The sequence below is a fragment of the Seriola aureovittata genome, chromosome 19 (assembly GCF_021018895.1).
Source record: "Seriola aureovittata isolate HTS-2021-v1 ecotype China chromosome 19, ASM2101889v1, whole genome shotgun sequence".
In the NCBI taxonomy this organism is placed as follows: domain Eukaryota; kingdom Metazoa; phylum Chordata; class Actinopteri; order Carangiformes; family Carangidae; genus Seriola; species Seriola aureovittata.
This window is the reverse complement of record NC_079382.1, coordinates 6,673,441-6,686,884: the sequence shown is the minus strand read 5'-3', so window position 1 is coordinate 6,686,884 and position 13,444 is coordinate 6,673,441. Positions and strand designations below refer to the sequence as shown.

Genomic DNA, 13,444 nt, shown 5'->3' with positions numbered 1-13,444 from the left:
ATTTTAAAAGTTAGTACAGTCAAAGTAGGAATGCATTTATCGGTTGAAAGTGGACATCAGACTCGTTTAGTCTGCTACCACCTCCTTTTTCAAATCTGTCAAGGTAAAAGAGCTGATTGAGTTTTGCTGGTCAGGTTACATTAACCATGTTAGTGATAATATACAACCTCTAATCATTTCAAAGGGGCCTTAAAAGCAAGTTACTGGTCATAATCCAGAATTGGTACATTAATTTATTCTTATCTTTTCAAACACACATCAGTCACATCTGTTTTGCCTGCCCTGTCTGTAGTGCTTCACGGAGTGGACCTCACGAGTTTTAGCTATCAGTGCTTTCCACCTTGACTCAGCAGATCAGATCAGCCCTCTTACTTTACGAGACCCGCGCTGAATTTTGATGCTAAAGGACACATGCATTCATTTACCACAGGCCTGTGCTAATGTGTGGCAGAGTTGTGCTGTTTGTGGTCTCTGACCAGGCATCACAGCATTGGAAGTCATAGGTTAAAGGTCACAATGTGTGTGTGAAGTGGCTGCATGTGAGCCACTGGGAAGCATTTTGGGATGTTTTTAAGTTTTAATGGGAGGTGGGATGGGGGAAAGAACAGAGCAGGAAGGGAAGGGGAAAGGGGTCACGTGAACTGATTGAAGAGGATGTCTTTGTTAGTTTGGATACTTTTTATATATAAAAGAATTAATGCAAAAAAGAAGCATAAAGCTAGAATGTATGTGTAGGGGAGTACTGCTGTCCTGTTAGTTAATACCAATATTTTAAGTAAATAAACAGTTGTGTTTCCATATCCACTTTTACTTCCTGTTCATTTGGGTAATTTCAAAGCAACAAGTTGTTGACAGTTTTTTTTTAAAAAAAAAACCTAAATTAAAAAGGTTTAATTTGTTTTTGTCTTTTAATAAAAGCACTTTTTGCAATTATTTGCTTTGCTTGCTAAAGTAAATTAAATACTGTAGTACTAAAATACAACCTGTTAAAAATAAGACGACTCACACATTATAGCAATGTTGCATTAATGAACAACTCTCCCACCTCGTGTCGCCAAAGCGTAACTGCGTCAAAACAACTTCCCCGCCCGGAGCTCGCGGGCTCGGCTCTTTCCTGACGTGGCGAGCCGCTAAAGGTCCGCCGGTTCATCCGTGGGCTTCAGTGATTGGGTAGACTACCATTTCGGCAATTTTGATGAAAAATGTAAATACACAGGTGGCAGCGGCATGGGCAAAAGAGTGGTTTATGTAAATACAACAGAAGTGAAACCGTCTGACTTTGTTCTGGTTTCCAGGCGCAAACAGACTCCCTCAGACGCAATGTGTGGCAGATAGTTGCAGGAAATACTTTGGATTTTAATACGAGGTAAGAATCATAATTACTAATGCGCTTTGACAATTGTTTTGTTCAACTTGCATTTCCTTTAACTTTCTGTTGTGGCATTTGTCGTTTAACAGGGTTTAACTTCCCATAACGTGAGGTTGAACAATGTTAACATTACGCATGTCAATAAAAAAACTAATAACGATGTATTGTCCAGAAGTGTCGTTCACAATGGACAGAGCAACTTAAAGGCTCATTTAGACATGTCTTACACATCTACTTTGGACTGATTTAGCTTCGGGTCCCGCACCTGCGAAATCCACCTGACGCGCGTTTCCGTCCCCAGGTGACAGCTGCGCAGTCATGCCTCAGCTCACAGGCCCTGCGGTGCTGCAGCTCGTGCTGCTGCTCTCCGCTGTGCCCGCGCAGTACTTCATCTCCCGGTGGAGCGGCACCAGCGTGGCGCAGCGCTACCACGCGACTACACGGTAGGTGGGGTAGAAATGCATAAAAAAGAAAATTTATTATTCATATATGCGTCAGTTTACGGTGCCACCACTTTGTATGAGAAAGAAAACATGTATGGAGTTGGGAAAAATGTTTTGAAAATTGATGGACGTCCTGGAAAATCCATCCAAATGCCTCAGACTCTACACTGGGTAACCAAACCTGCATTACTGAGTCATTATAGTAATATAGTGATGATAAGAAAGTCCATTAAGGAATTGTGCAGTGTGTTTTTGTCTCAATTTAACGATTAACCTTGGTGTTTCAGGTTGCTCAGAATTTGGAAAGAGTGGAGAACATCATACCTCAATGGCACTGCATGGATGGACTGGGCAAATCAGCAGATGTCCTATGTCATGTGAGGGTTTGGAGTCCCAATAACAACTGTGATTGAGATTCAGACATGTGTTTTGATACTCCAAGGCTCTGTATTCATTTGCATAATGCTTTTCTTTCAAGCTTGAATTCTCTCACTTTAAAGGTGACCTCTAATGTTTCAGGTTCTTGTAGGAACACTTCAGAAAAAGAACAGGGAAACAAACCCACAACTCATTTTTATGTCAAGACTGACAATATTTCTGCTTTATAAAGGTCTCTGCTTGGCTTGGGACAGGGAGACGAAGCGGCACACATGTTGCCTCCTGTAGAGACCATGCTTTATGACAACGATCATGGCTTCTTCGGAGGTTTGTGTCCATACACATATGTAAACTTGGAAAGTTTGGGTCAGTAGAGATATTCAGAAAGAATCTGAGATTAATTACATGGAGCGTTTTATCTTGTAGTCCAAAAGTGAAATTTCACCTGACATATCAAGTATTTTTAAGAATGACAGGAATTAACTTACATTTTTTTATCTGTATTTCAATCTTGTGTCTCCATATCTCCCATTACTCTGCCATTTCTATGCTTAGATTATTTTGTCCTTGTCACATGCCTCACTTAAACCCTTCAGCAAGTACAAAATTAAACTTTAAGTCTTAATGCTCACAAATATTCTGAATTGGTGAAACTTAATTGAAATGTCATGAATTTTTCAGTTGTAAATAGAAAAAAAAAAAAAAGTTGAATCTGATGCAATGACACCCTGACTGCAAGAAAATTGAGTGTTCTTTCTGTGCTCATATTGAAGTGAAAAGTTCTCACATCTGTAAGATAGTACATATCCTGTGGTTTCACTGAAAGCAGCACAAGTCAAATTTATCTCACATGATTTTATTATTTTCCTCATTCCTGCAGCATCCAAGACAGTGCGCACCCCCCGTCCTCCATATGTGTTTCTACGAGTTGGAGAGGTGGTGATGGAGAGGAAGGGCCATATGGTCGGGGTGGTGGTGAGCTGGGACCCTGAATTGCGAGCCCCTCAAGAGTGGGTAAACAGGATGTATTCCAACTCTGAGGTTAGCAGCCACAACTATTCCTCTCTTCACTAAAGGTCTGTGTCACAAAGCAGCCAGTGTTTTTGTGTTGGGAACCTAAAAATTAGCCAGTTCACAGAGTTTTTGGACTGTGTGTGTGTGTGTGTGTGTGTAGGGCATCACAGCAGAGAAGACGCCTCATTACAAAGTACTGTTCAGCGGGCCTGGACCCTCCTCTCTGTTAGTTGCATATCTGCCTCAGACGCAGCTAGAGCGCATCACTGGGATGAGGGTAAGTACTGGATAATTGCAACACACACACGCACGCACGCACGCACGCACACACTCCTGGACTCACTGTTGGATGTTTCTAGCCGGACATTCCCACCTTGGAGAATTACTTCACTCATTTCGATGGGGAGCGGTTCATCATGCAGCCCTGGCTTAGAGAGCTCTTTCCTGAAGATGAGATTGATGATGCCTGACTGCTCGGTCTGAAAGATCCATCGAACTGACAATTTCATTTTCTTCCTTCTGTGGTGTTCTGTGGTCAAGTACTGACGTGGTTGTCATAAGTGCCAAGCTTTGTACAGATCAAGGGGATCATCAAATCCCTCCTTGCTGGATCTCAATATGAGGGTGTCATTCGGGGATTTGGAGACTGTTAATACTGGGACATATGAAAGAAATGCTGTAATCAAGCTCTAATGAACACTTTATTTCTTTGAGATGTAAAAATATACAGTATTTTAATATAATGTGTCTAAAAATGTTGAATTTGAATCAGACTTGAATGGTTGGCATGTTTAAGTTACATGATAAGAGGGAATGCTGGAAATGACAAAATTTCTTTGAAAATGTTTATAGTTTTGACATGACTGGTAGCTAAGGTCCAAAAAAAAAAAAAAACTTGAAGAACTGCACTTTTGATCAGCCACAGCTATGCAATAAAATGTTCTAAATTGTGACAATCGGCTCTTTGGTTTCATGTGCCAATGACAAATGTCTTTAGAGTTTTTTCCTGCTTCTGTCTCTGAGACTGAAGGAGACAGACACCCGAGAGGAGGCAGTGATTTTGGGTATACAGGGGAGGTGAGACAGGGGTGCAGCGCCCTGCCCTGTGCTTCCATACTCCTCATCTTCATTCCTCCACTCCTTTGTCTCCTCCTCTCTGACCAGTAGGGGGGGTCCCAGACTTTGTCCAAGGAGCTGACTGACTTCGCAGGCCTTCTGTTGAGCATTTTCAACTGCTGACACACACACTCGCCTCCTAAAACACACACAAATGTACACTAGTTACAATTTGTCCAGCTATGACTTCACAGTGCTAATGAAAGGTGTGCTAACTTTTTCTTACCTCAGCTGACTCAGACATTCTGCACTGTGGTAAAACTGTGGTGTCCCCACACAGACACTTTTGTCCAGCTTTTCCAGAAAGACACCACATACTCGCTCCATCTTCTCAAAATCTGAAAAAGTGACCACGACCTATGGAAGTATTTTCCTTAACTGTCAGATACAATTCAACATACATATATTCTGTAGGGTCCATGAAAGATTCACAGCACCATAACACATTTGAGTCTTTAGTGTCCAAATACTCCACCTCTGCATCCATGTGATATAGGTCTGCCTCTCGGTGGAGAAACCTCCTCACTGAGGTGTCCCTGTCACTGATACCATGCTGTCTAAGCAAAATATAAAATATTATCATACACTGATTGCAATAATAAAGAACAAAGTGAAAAAAATAAGCTACTGCACATCAAAATTAAATAATTACATATTTCACATAAGAAGTGAGCATATACCATATTACAAACTAACTGGACTGCCTGCCCATTTACCCTTAAAACAGCAACAATTCTTAAATAATTTGCTCATCAATTATCACTATTACTCCAGTACTTGAGTAACTACTACTCTTACTACTAGAAATATATTAGAGGCACTGTAATGCTTCAGTGAATTATTGAGGAGGGTTCTACTCCGTAGTAGTACTACCAGCTGTGGAAAGTGCATTTACTCAATTACAGCACTTGCAATTTTTAGGGACTTGTACTTCACATACATTTCAGACGGAAATATTGTACGGTTTGCATATTTGCATATTACTGACAGATTATTATTATTATTATTATTATTATTATGACGTACTTTACATACAAAATATTTGATCAACTCATGATATATGATGCAGTGATAGAGATTAAACAACCCCACAGTAAAATTAGCTTTGCCACAACCAAATACAACATCGAAATGCTGTTTACATTTTTGATAACAAAAAACATAATACTCAAATGGTTCTTCTGAAGATTGATGAATCCTTTTGTATCTAATGCTTCTGTATTAGTACTTCATGTGTGAGAGCTCTACTTACAGTTGTATTGTTTACACTGAAGTACCACTGCTACCAATACTTCAACCACTGGCTACGACTACTGCAGTGATAACACCAGTCTACTGTTTGGTCAATGGATACAGAACCATACCATATACTACAACAAACGTATAACACAGTCACAGTGGACAGAAGTGTTGCCTCTATGGACACTACATGTAGCAGCTAGCTAACGTTAAGCTAATGTTACTGTTCCACCCAAAACGTTTACTCTGCTCGTGCTAGTGTAAAAACGCTGTGTGTGTTTTCACCTGACAGACTGTATAATGTACTCGAGTCGCCGTGAAACGCTGTTGGTCACCTCGTCGACTGAGTCCTTGCTGTTACCCACAGTGACCCGAACAGACACTTGGTCCGCCGGGCAACAAACCTCCGCCGTTCCCGTGACCTGGACCTCCCTTACACGGTTGCCGGGACCCTGTCGGTTAACTGTTCGTACTTCCAGCCCCTGCTCCCTTTCATTACCGTTGAACTCACGACCTGAGGCCGGTAGTACTGCAGCAAACACTCGACTCGGGCTGTCCATGATTGAGACCGACTCAAACCAATTTCCCGCTGCTATGGCAATAGGCGAAATGCACGTCGGGACTTGTAGGCTAGTCCGCCAATGGACTACAGAGGACTACAATATAAAGAGATTTTGAGTAAGAAATTAAAGTGCACATTTAACATTGATTTTATATGATGCAATAAAACTTTTTACCTGTCATCCATATTGGCGTGCTTATTATTATTATTAGCCAGTATTAATATTTGTGTTGTTTTTGTGAAACAGTTCTTATTCAGAATAGACAGGACATCAAACCTGCACAGGAAGAGGGTGCACAGGAGACCACTCAGAAACCGATTTTGCTTCTCAACCACACTGGCAGACTGATACAGCAGAAAATGTTCCTCAAGTCTATATTAATTTAATTAGTCATAAACAGTAATTGGCTGTTTGGTTTTTCGCTCATGCTCTACAATATTTCTGCCAATTGCATCAGGCATATAGCATCTTTAGAATGAAATTTGTAGGCTATTTATAATAACCCAAAGCTGTTTCACATTTCATTAAACACTTCAGTGATTTTCTCTGTAATTGGCATAACCTTCATTGACTGAAAATCTGTATCAGGCAGTGTGAAGAAATCCAGCATCAACAAGATATCAGATAGACCCAGCTGGAATCTTAAAGATGTGTCTTCTCATGCCTCAATGGAGGAAATCAAACAGGGAAATGTGCTCAAAAGATGGTTATGATGAATGTTGTGCCTGAACAGTTTTAAAGAGAAACGCAATGAACTGTACTTTACATTAGGTTGTATCAGTGCTATTAGTTCTAAAACAACAAACAAATAAATATGTACCACTGTATTGCTTTTTTTTTTTGTTTAGTTCATTCATTATCAGAGTGGGAAATTATTGACAGGGTTCCCTGTCCCTCGTCTCATAAGCAACATTTAGTTTTATTAATCTCTTATGAAACAAAATGAAAAAACAAAGATTGGAGGAAATAGTTAAACTACATTTGTACAACACTGAAACTGCACAGTCACACCAAGAGATAAAAAAACTGTCTTGCTGTCTTTGTTGAAGTGAGAAAACTATCTTTTCCATAGGGAAAGCTTTTTAGGCTTTTTCTGGAGGTCTTCCATCAGAAGCTCCAGATGGACAGTTCTATTCATCATGTCTTTCCTTCTGGCTTTCCACTCTCTCTCCTTCTGGGGGATATTGTTCACATGACTTGAGGAGATTGGACTTTTCCCCCTGATCCTGGAGCCTATCATTCTCCAGGTGCTCTTCTGCCTGGGTCAGTACAGAACCCAGTTTTTCATTTTTGTCCTTCTGTTTGTGCAGCCATCTTTCCACATAGACTACGCTCTCTTTCATGTCACCTCTAGTTGTAACTAGATTCAAATTTTCAGGGTATAATGTGAATGATGTGTGGTGATTGGATTAAATAATATGGATGGTGTATATAATTTAGCAATATGCACTGTGTGACTGAAATATTAAATACAATAACTTGCCTGGACATCTATTCATTGAAGCACATCAAAAACAAGGTCTATCTCCCACACCCAACCGGGTGACTAATTTCTGGTCAGGAAAGTTGCTACAAATATAATTGTAAAAAGACTATAAAGAGACTTATGCTTGGTGTGCACATTAAACACATAGATCCACAAGCCGTTTAACCATTTATTTTGTTCAGGAAATTCTGCAAGGATTAATTGAAGGTAAACATAATTTGAAAGAAATAAACAATAAATAATATCAAACAAAGGACATTAGTTTCCAGCAACTTACTGGTGTGGCACCATGGTCTCGAGCAAAGGGATGTGTTGTACATACCCAGTGCTTTTGTAAACTCCCCTAAGCAACCTCGCCCCACTGTCCTCTGACAGGTGAATCTCCACCCACCCAGTCTGACATGTCAGCATTCCACCAACAGTCATACAGTGTGACAAACCTGCAACGTTTTACCTGTTAAACATGCATCAGAGACAATATATTCTGCTGCAACTCCGCTGCGCTGCTGGCATTTCCTGCTAACTTCCAGGAGTTACTGGGACGCTCCATGATCCATGAAAAAAAATGGTCCATTAAAGTGAACGGATATGACGCGACTGTCTCTATTCAAGGCCCTGCCTACTACACCTGTGATTTGTTATTCTAATCACACCAGTCATTACGCATGCGTGGAACTCTCACTATTCACAGTGTATTGAAGAGGCCCTCGTTAGCCTTTCGGACGTACGATGGTTTGCCTGCTTTTATAATTGACCATAGTTCCGCCATTGGTGAAACATCTGCTCTCCGGCCCAAGACATGAAATTTCGGGTAAATTTTGACTTTTATTAGTTAGTAAGGTTATTGACTTCATTCATTAGTTGTTTCCTCAGCTGTTAGCTAAAACTTCCAGACAAGCGAGCGCAGCTAGCTAGCAAAACACAAACAAACACTGGCACACAAGTGTAACAAATACACAACAGATGCATTTCCAGTTTGAAGGTAACACTAGCTGTGTATGTTTACTCAGTTATGATATTAATTATTGCTCTGAAAAGTTAAAATGTCTGCTGTGAAAAAGTTCTTTTACCTGGGTGCAGTTGTGTTTTTGTTTTAATGATTGTTTGGTCTAAATGCTACGTGCTCTCCCATGGATTTTGAGTCGACAAGTTTATAAGCAAGGCTGATGTCAACCTTGAGTTTTGTACAGTACATTTGTATGTGTCGTTTGTGGTGTGGTCCTCAAAGTGACCAAATTGTTATGTTAGGTAGTCTCACTACACTCTGTTGATTAGATTCTGTATAAAGGACAAAACACTATCCACCAGTTTGTTTTACCATATATTAATGATGTATTTGAAATAACAGCCTTTTTAGCTCAAATGAGGGCTTTTGGTGAGTATTCAGAGGGTGTATGGAGGAAATAGTTTCCTTTAGTTCAAATGAGCCAATTTTTGGGTCTTGTGTCCGGCTCTTCACCGGGTTTCTAATTTGCATCAACAGCAAAAGTACTCTTGGTCCTCCTTAATAAAAGACACAATAAAAAACACATACACAGAAGAAGAGAGAATAGAATAGCAACATCCCATAATGCACTATAAAGGCTTAATAAAAATGGTTTTGATGAGGCAGTAACTTAAATTTATCAAGATTTAACCTCTAGGTATATCATCAGCTAACATAATTTTGTTTCTTATATAGCAACACTTGTTATAAACATCTGCTGTGCCATTCAGACAGATTTTTGTCGCTCTAATGTCAAAGCTGAAGGAATTGGGAACACAATATATTCCAAATATCATTTAGGTCAAGCCTATCTCTGTTTCTTCAGCAGGTGGCAGCACAGTATAATGGTAATAAAATAGCAAAATGGCAGTACACAAGAAATGATGGATTAGTACAGGATTCTAGATACAACAGTCTTCAGTCCAAAAGTGTCGATACTTTTGAAATGACCTTTTTTTTTTAAAAAGAAAAAAAAAAGAATTATTATTATTGCTATATTAAATTGTTATTTTTATTTAAGACATAGCTTTCTACAATTTTTGAATAATTCTTATTATCAAAAATATAAATTTAAATACTTCTAGCAGCAAAGAAAGGGGAACAATTCTTGTATTTGGCTAACACTGTATCATGAGTTTTTCATGATTAGTGAACAGACTTTTTCAGAGCCTGTGCTGTGGGATAATAGTATAAATAGCAGAATAATAGTCTAATGAAATAGTAATCATGATACAAAAGAAGCATACTGTATCAATGGCTTAAATTTTGTGAATCTTTAATTAGTTTCATGGGGGTGAAGGGTTAGTTTAGTTTTCTGTATGGTAAAGGAAATGTTACTTTGTATAAGCAGCAGATGTAGGCTACTTGTATTTTGTATGAATCTGTAGTGGTAGATTGTAAGCTGCAGTCTCTTTGTGTACTGTAGACATAGTATGTGCCCTCTTCTTTTATTTTTCAAGGACATTTGGGAAAAGCAGAGATTTGATCCAATTCTGGACGCTGGTTTCTTTAAACAGCTAAGTTTGTTTGGTCTCCCTGGAGTATTAAACTGTGAAATGGGCTTTATAATCACAACCCAAAAATACAAGGCCATATTTGTTGTTATTGTCTCCGGTTTCGCCGGTCCCCCGGTATGCTCTGTGAAACCCTAGATCTGATGCGTGGCTCCGGCCAAGAGAGATGCAGCACCCTACAATAGGGTATTTTCATATGGGAGAGAATGAGGAAGATAAGGAGACCCTTACAGTTAAATATCCATTGAAGTCCAGAGCGTTTTCCTTTAGTGGCCTACAAACTGTCAGGCCTTTTTCACCCATCTTCCAGCGATCTGTTGCTCTAATCACTTCCAAAATGTTGTCTCAATTTCTCCCCCTCCACCTCTCTGACCAGAAAGACGGCTCCCTCAAAATGATTTTGAATGCTTAGAGCAACATACTTGGGCGCTGTGATGTGGTAAATGAAAATGGCGGTAAATTATTTGTTCAGTTGGTGATCATCATAAGGTTACAGACCACTTACATAAACAAGAATCCATTTTACTCTTAAAAGCATTAATTCTTCTTTTCCCCCCAGTGTTTATATAACTACCATCAGTTTAATAGTACTTACTGTGATGCCTGCCATGAAACAATGTTGTAAAGATTTATGTAAACCAAAAAAACAGTTAGTTGTGTAAATAAAAAGCTGGGTAAACTGAATTGAGGAGGGTTTGCCCTCTGTGTCCCTGGATGTTGGGTGAAAAGGGGCTGGGGGTCCTTAGATGGAGACTGTGGCCACTTAGGGGAAAAGATTTGACTGTAATGGTCTCTGAATCTGTTGATGTGTCTCTCCCTCTCTCTTGCTCTTTCAGATGAAGTAATAAAGTTAGCCGTGTTGGAGGCCCTCCATGTCTCTCCATAGACCACAATCAAGGCCCGTGCAGTTTTATTGCAGTTTTATTTTCATATTGTCCACGAAATCTCCAGACTCCCCCCTGTGCCCGTTGCCATAAATCGTATATTTTGACTGTATTTCTTCCACTCTGCGTTTTTTATTTATGGGTGAAGGCGATAAAACATGCAGCATGCACTCTGTGTGTCCACAGCTGTCATCTGTCTAGGACTTTATTGTGAAAGGGGGAAAAAAAGTCAAGTTTCATTTTTTATTTCCCTACACAAATCTCCCTCCCTGTTAAAAACAGATGCTGATAGAATGAGAAAACACAATAAATGGAGATTTTCATTGTTTGCGTCTCCAGACTCTTCCGATGAACAGTTTTATTGCTTATAAAAGCAACAGTATTCAGCTCTGTTTAACAACAGGTTCAGGTGGTGATCATTGTTTCAGCAGCAGGAGGTACTCTGAACTTATGCTCTCAACTTGAGCTTGAACTTCTTGGCCTTTGGTTAGATGAACAATTTCTCTCAGATTCTCTTGTCTCTCACGTTGTCATTATCTTATGTTGATGTTTATTTGTTTTCATGGTTCTAGGGGAAGTTGGAAAACTGTAATAATAGCGTGAGTGGGTCATAACATTTCTGCACTATGAACCTACACGCAGATGGGCCGTTATCTAGTATGGAAAAAATGACAAATTGCACTAAAAACAGTGGTGTCCCACTTGTATTTGTTGCCCTTGTACGTGAAGGAAGGCAGTATGAATGAATAAATCTCTCCGGGTGCTGAACAGGGCTCTTGACTTCTATTTCTGCTGTAGTCTTGGCCATAACCAGGGTTTTTTTAACTCTATCAAAACCATATCCACAATGCTCTCAGACAATTCTGAACAGAAAACTCTCAAATTTTGAGATTTTGATTTTATATTCAGTTACCTGTTAAATTATATCTCTATATTATATTTGCCAACATGAATGAGTAAATGGTGTTTCATAACATTTATTTCTTTTACTTCGTTGACCTAAAAGTAATAAAACAAAACATATTTAGTCTAAAATCATAGTGTCACACTGGTAGGGTGTGATTTTTAAGTAATTACTAAAAATGAATAGGTGATTTGCTAATTACCTAAACTTAGATAACATAGCATGTCCCTGGATAATATAATACATGGTGACACCCAGGGCCAGATAAGGAAAATGGCTACACATAAAAGCAAAATTTAGATATTATTGGATAGGATCTTATCATACATTATGAATAAGTGAAATAGGGCACAGAAATATTACAATCACTCTCATCAGCAACGGAGTGATGCTCATAGGTCCTGAGAGACGAGCAAGGAGGCAAGTTCACTGCTGAGTTCTCTGCATGTCAGTATATTATCAGAGGTATTTTCTCATGCTGTCACTCAGCTCTGCAGCGTCCATCTCTGTAAACAGCTCGAAGTCAAATAAACAGTCATGTCCACAATCCTTCTCTTCTTCCATCAGTGAATAGTTTCATCAGGCAGCAGTCATAGGGGGGGGAAGTGCAGATATAGTTAATTGCTTTAATAGCAATGATGCTTTGTCTTTATGTGTACTTGTTCCATAGTTGTGTAACTGTGCGTGCTGGCTCAGTGGCATGATGAGGACCAATGAATGAAATTGAGCCACTGTTAGTGTCATTAGTGACACCTTTGCTTTTCCTGCTATGACAAGTCAACGTGTTTGCATTGAAGAAAGATTTATGGATCGGCTTTGACGAATGGAAATGTAGATGTTACTCTTAACATGGCTGCCAGAATTTCCTGTGATTAGGTTAATTGTTCATATTGTACACATCGTTCTTGTGTATGTAGATTATAATAGCTTGTTGGTAACTATGGCGACTTGCAGCATTATGACAGCATTATTGAAATGATTAAATTTCTCTTTGCGTTTAGGATGAATGCCGCACCTTTCCTGTTCATGTCCTTTTGTGGTCTCTTTTATGGTTCACTGATGAGAGGTTTCCATGTTAGGCCTATATATGCTTAGACACACACACTCACACAGAGCACACAGAAACACTTGGGGCTGAACCTGTTGTAAAGACCTCATAAAGACTCAACATCTGTTTATTGCAATGCATGCCAGAAGATTCTGCAACACCGACACCCACCCAGATAAATACCCACCCACTTAAACACACACACACAGAAAGGTCTGCATGTTTTAATTACTGTGTCCAGGCACAGACACAGGTGCCGGCACTCAGCGGTGCCCTAAATGATGATAATGAGGTGTGTATGTGCGTTACAGGAACTGAGCATTTTTGAGGTCCTTCATATGCCAGTTACGCTTTGGCATGTTTCTGCCCATTTCATTAAGCTACCATATTTGTCTTTAAGCCAAGTCAGCAGGTGTGTGTTTATATAAGTTGTGCTTCGTTAGCATTATTGGCCTCTGTGTTGACTTAAAAATGGTACGGTTTTGTGACTGAGTATTGCAG

The 13,444-nt window shown here is 39.6% G+C and overlaps 2 protein-coding genes across 4 annotated transcripts; one reads left to right on the top strand and one right to left on the bottom strand.

Moving 5' to 3' along the window:
* The first annotated feature begins 926 nt into the window (after positions 1 to 926).
* si:dkey-261l7.2 (uncharacterized protein LOC569751 homolog) lies at positions 927 to 4,160 on the top strand. Of its 3 annotated transcripts, none has more exons than XM_056404837.1 (8): positions 927 to 1,170; positions 1,296 to 1,366; positions 1,671 to 1,812; positions 2,100 to 2,189; positions 2,423 to 2,517; positions 3,071 to 3,231; positions 3,365 to 3,481; positions 3,564 to 4,160. In XM_056404837.1, exons 3-8 carry the CDS (start codon positions 1,688 to 1,690, stop codon positions 3,672 to 3,674), a joined length of 699 nt encoding a protein of 232 aa, XP_056260812.1. In that variant the 5' UTR covers positions 927 to 1,170; positions 1,296 to 1,366; positions 1,671 to 1,687; the 3' UTR covers positions 3,675 to 4,160. The 3 variants fall into 3 exon arrangements, with proteins under 3 accessions (XP_056260812.1, XP_056260811.1, XP_056260810.1); XM_056404836.1 differs by having other exon boundaries at positions 927 to 1,204; XM_056404835.1 differs by lacking the exon at positions 927 to 1,170 and having other exon boundaries at positions 1,211 to 1,366.
* On the bottom strand, positions 3,887 to 6,172 carry irak1bp1 (interleukin-1 receptor-associated kinase 1 binding protein 1). The gene is made up of 4 exons (XM_056404834.1): positions 5,845 to 6,172; positions 4,796 to 4,877; positions 4,547 to 4,677; positions 3,887 to 4,459 (listed from the first exon to the last, which is right to left on the bottom strand). The coding sequence occupies exons 1-4, from the start codon at positions 6,117 to 6,119 to the stop codon at positions 4,198 to 4,200; spliced, it is 750 nt and encodes a 249-aa protein (XP_056260809.1). The 5' UTR covers positions 6,120 to 6,172; the 3' UTR covers positions 3,887 to 4,197.
* Positions 6,173 to 13,444: the final 7,272 nt, after the last annotated feature.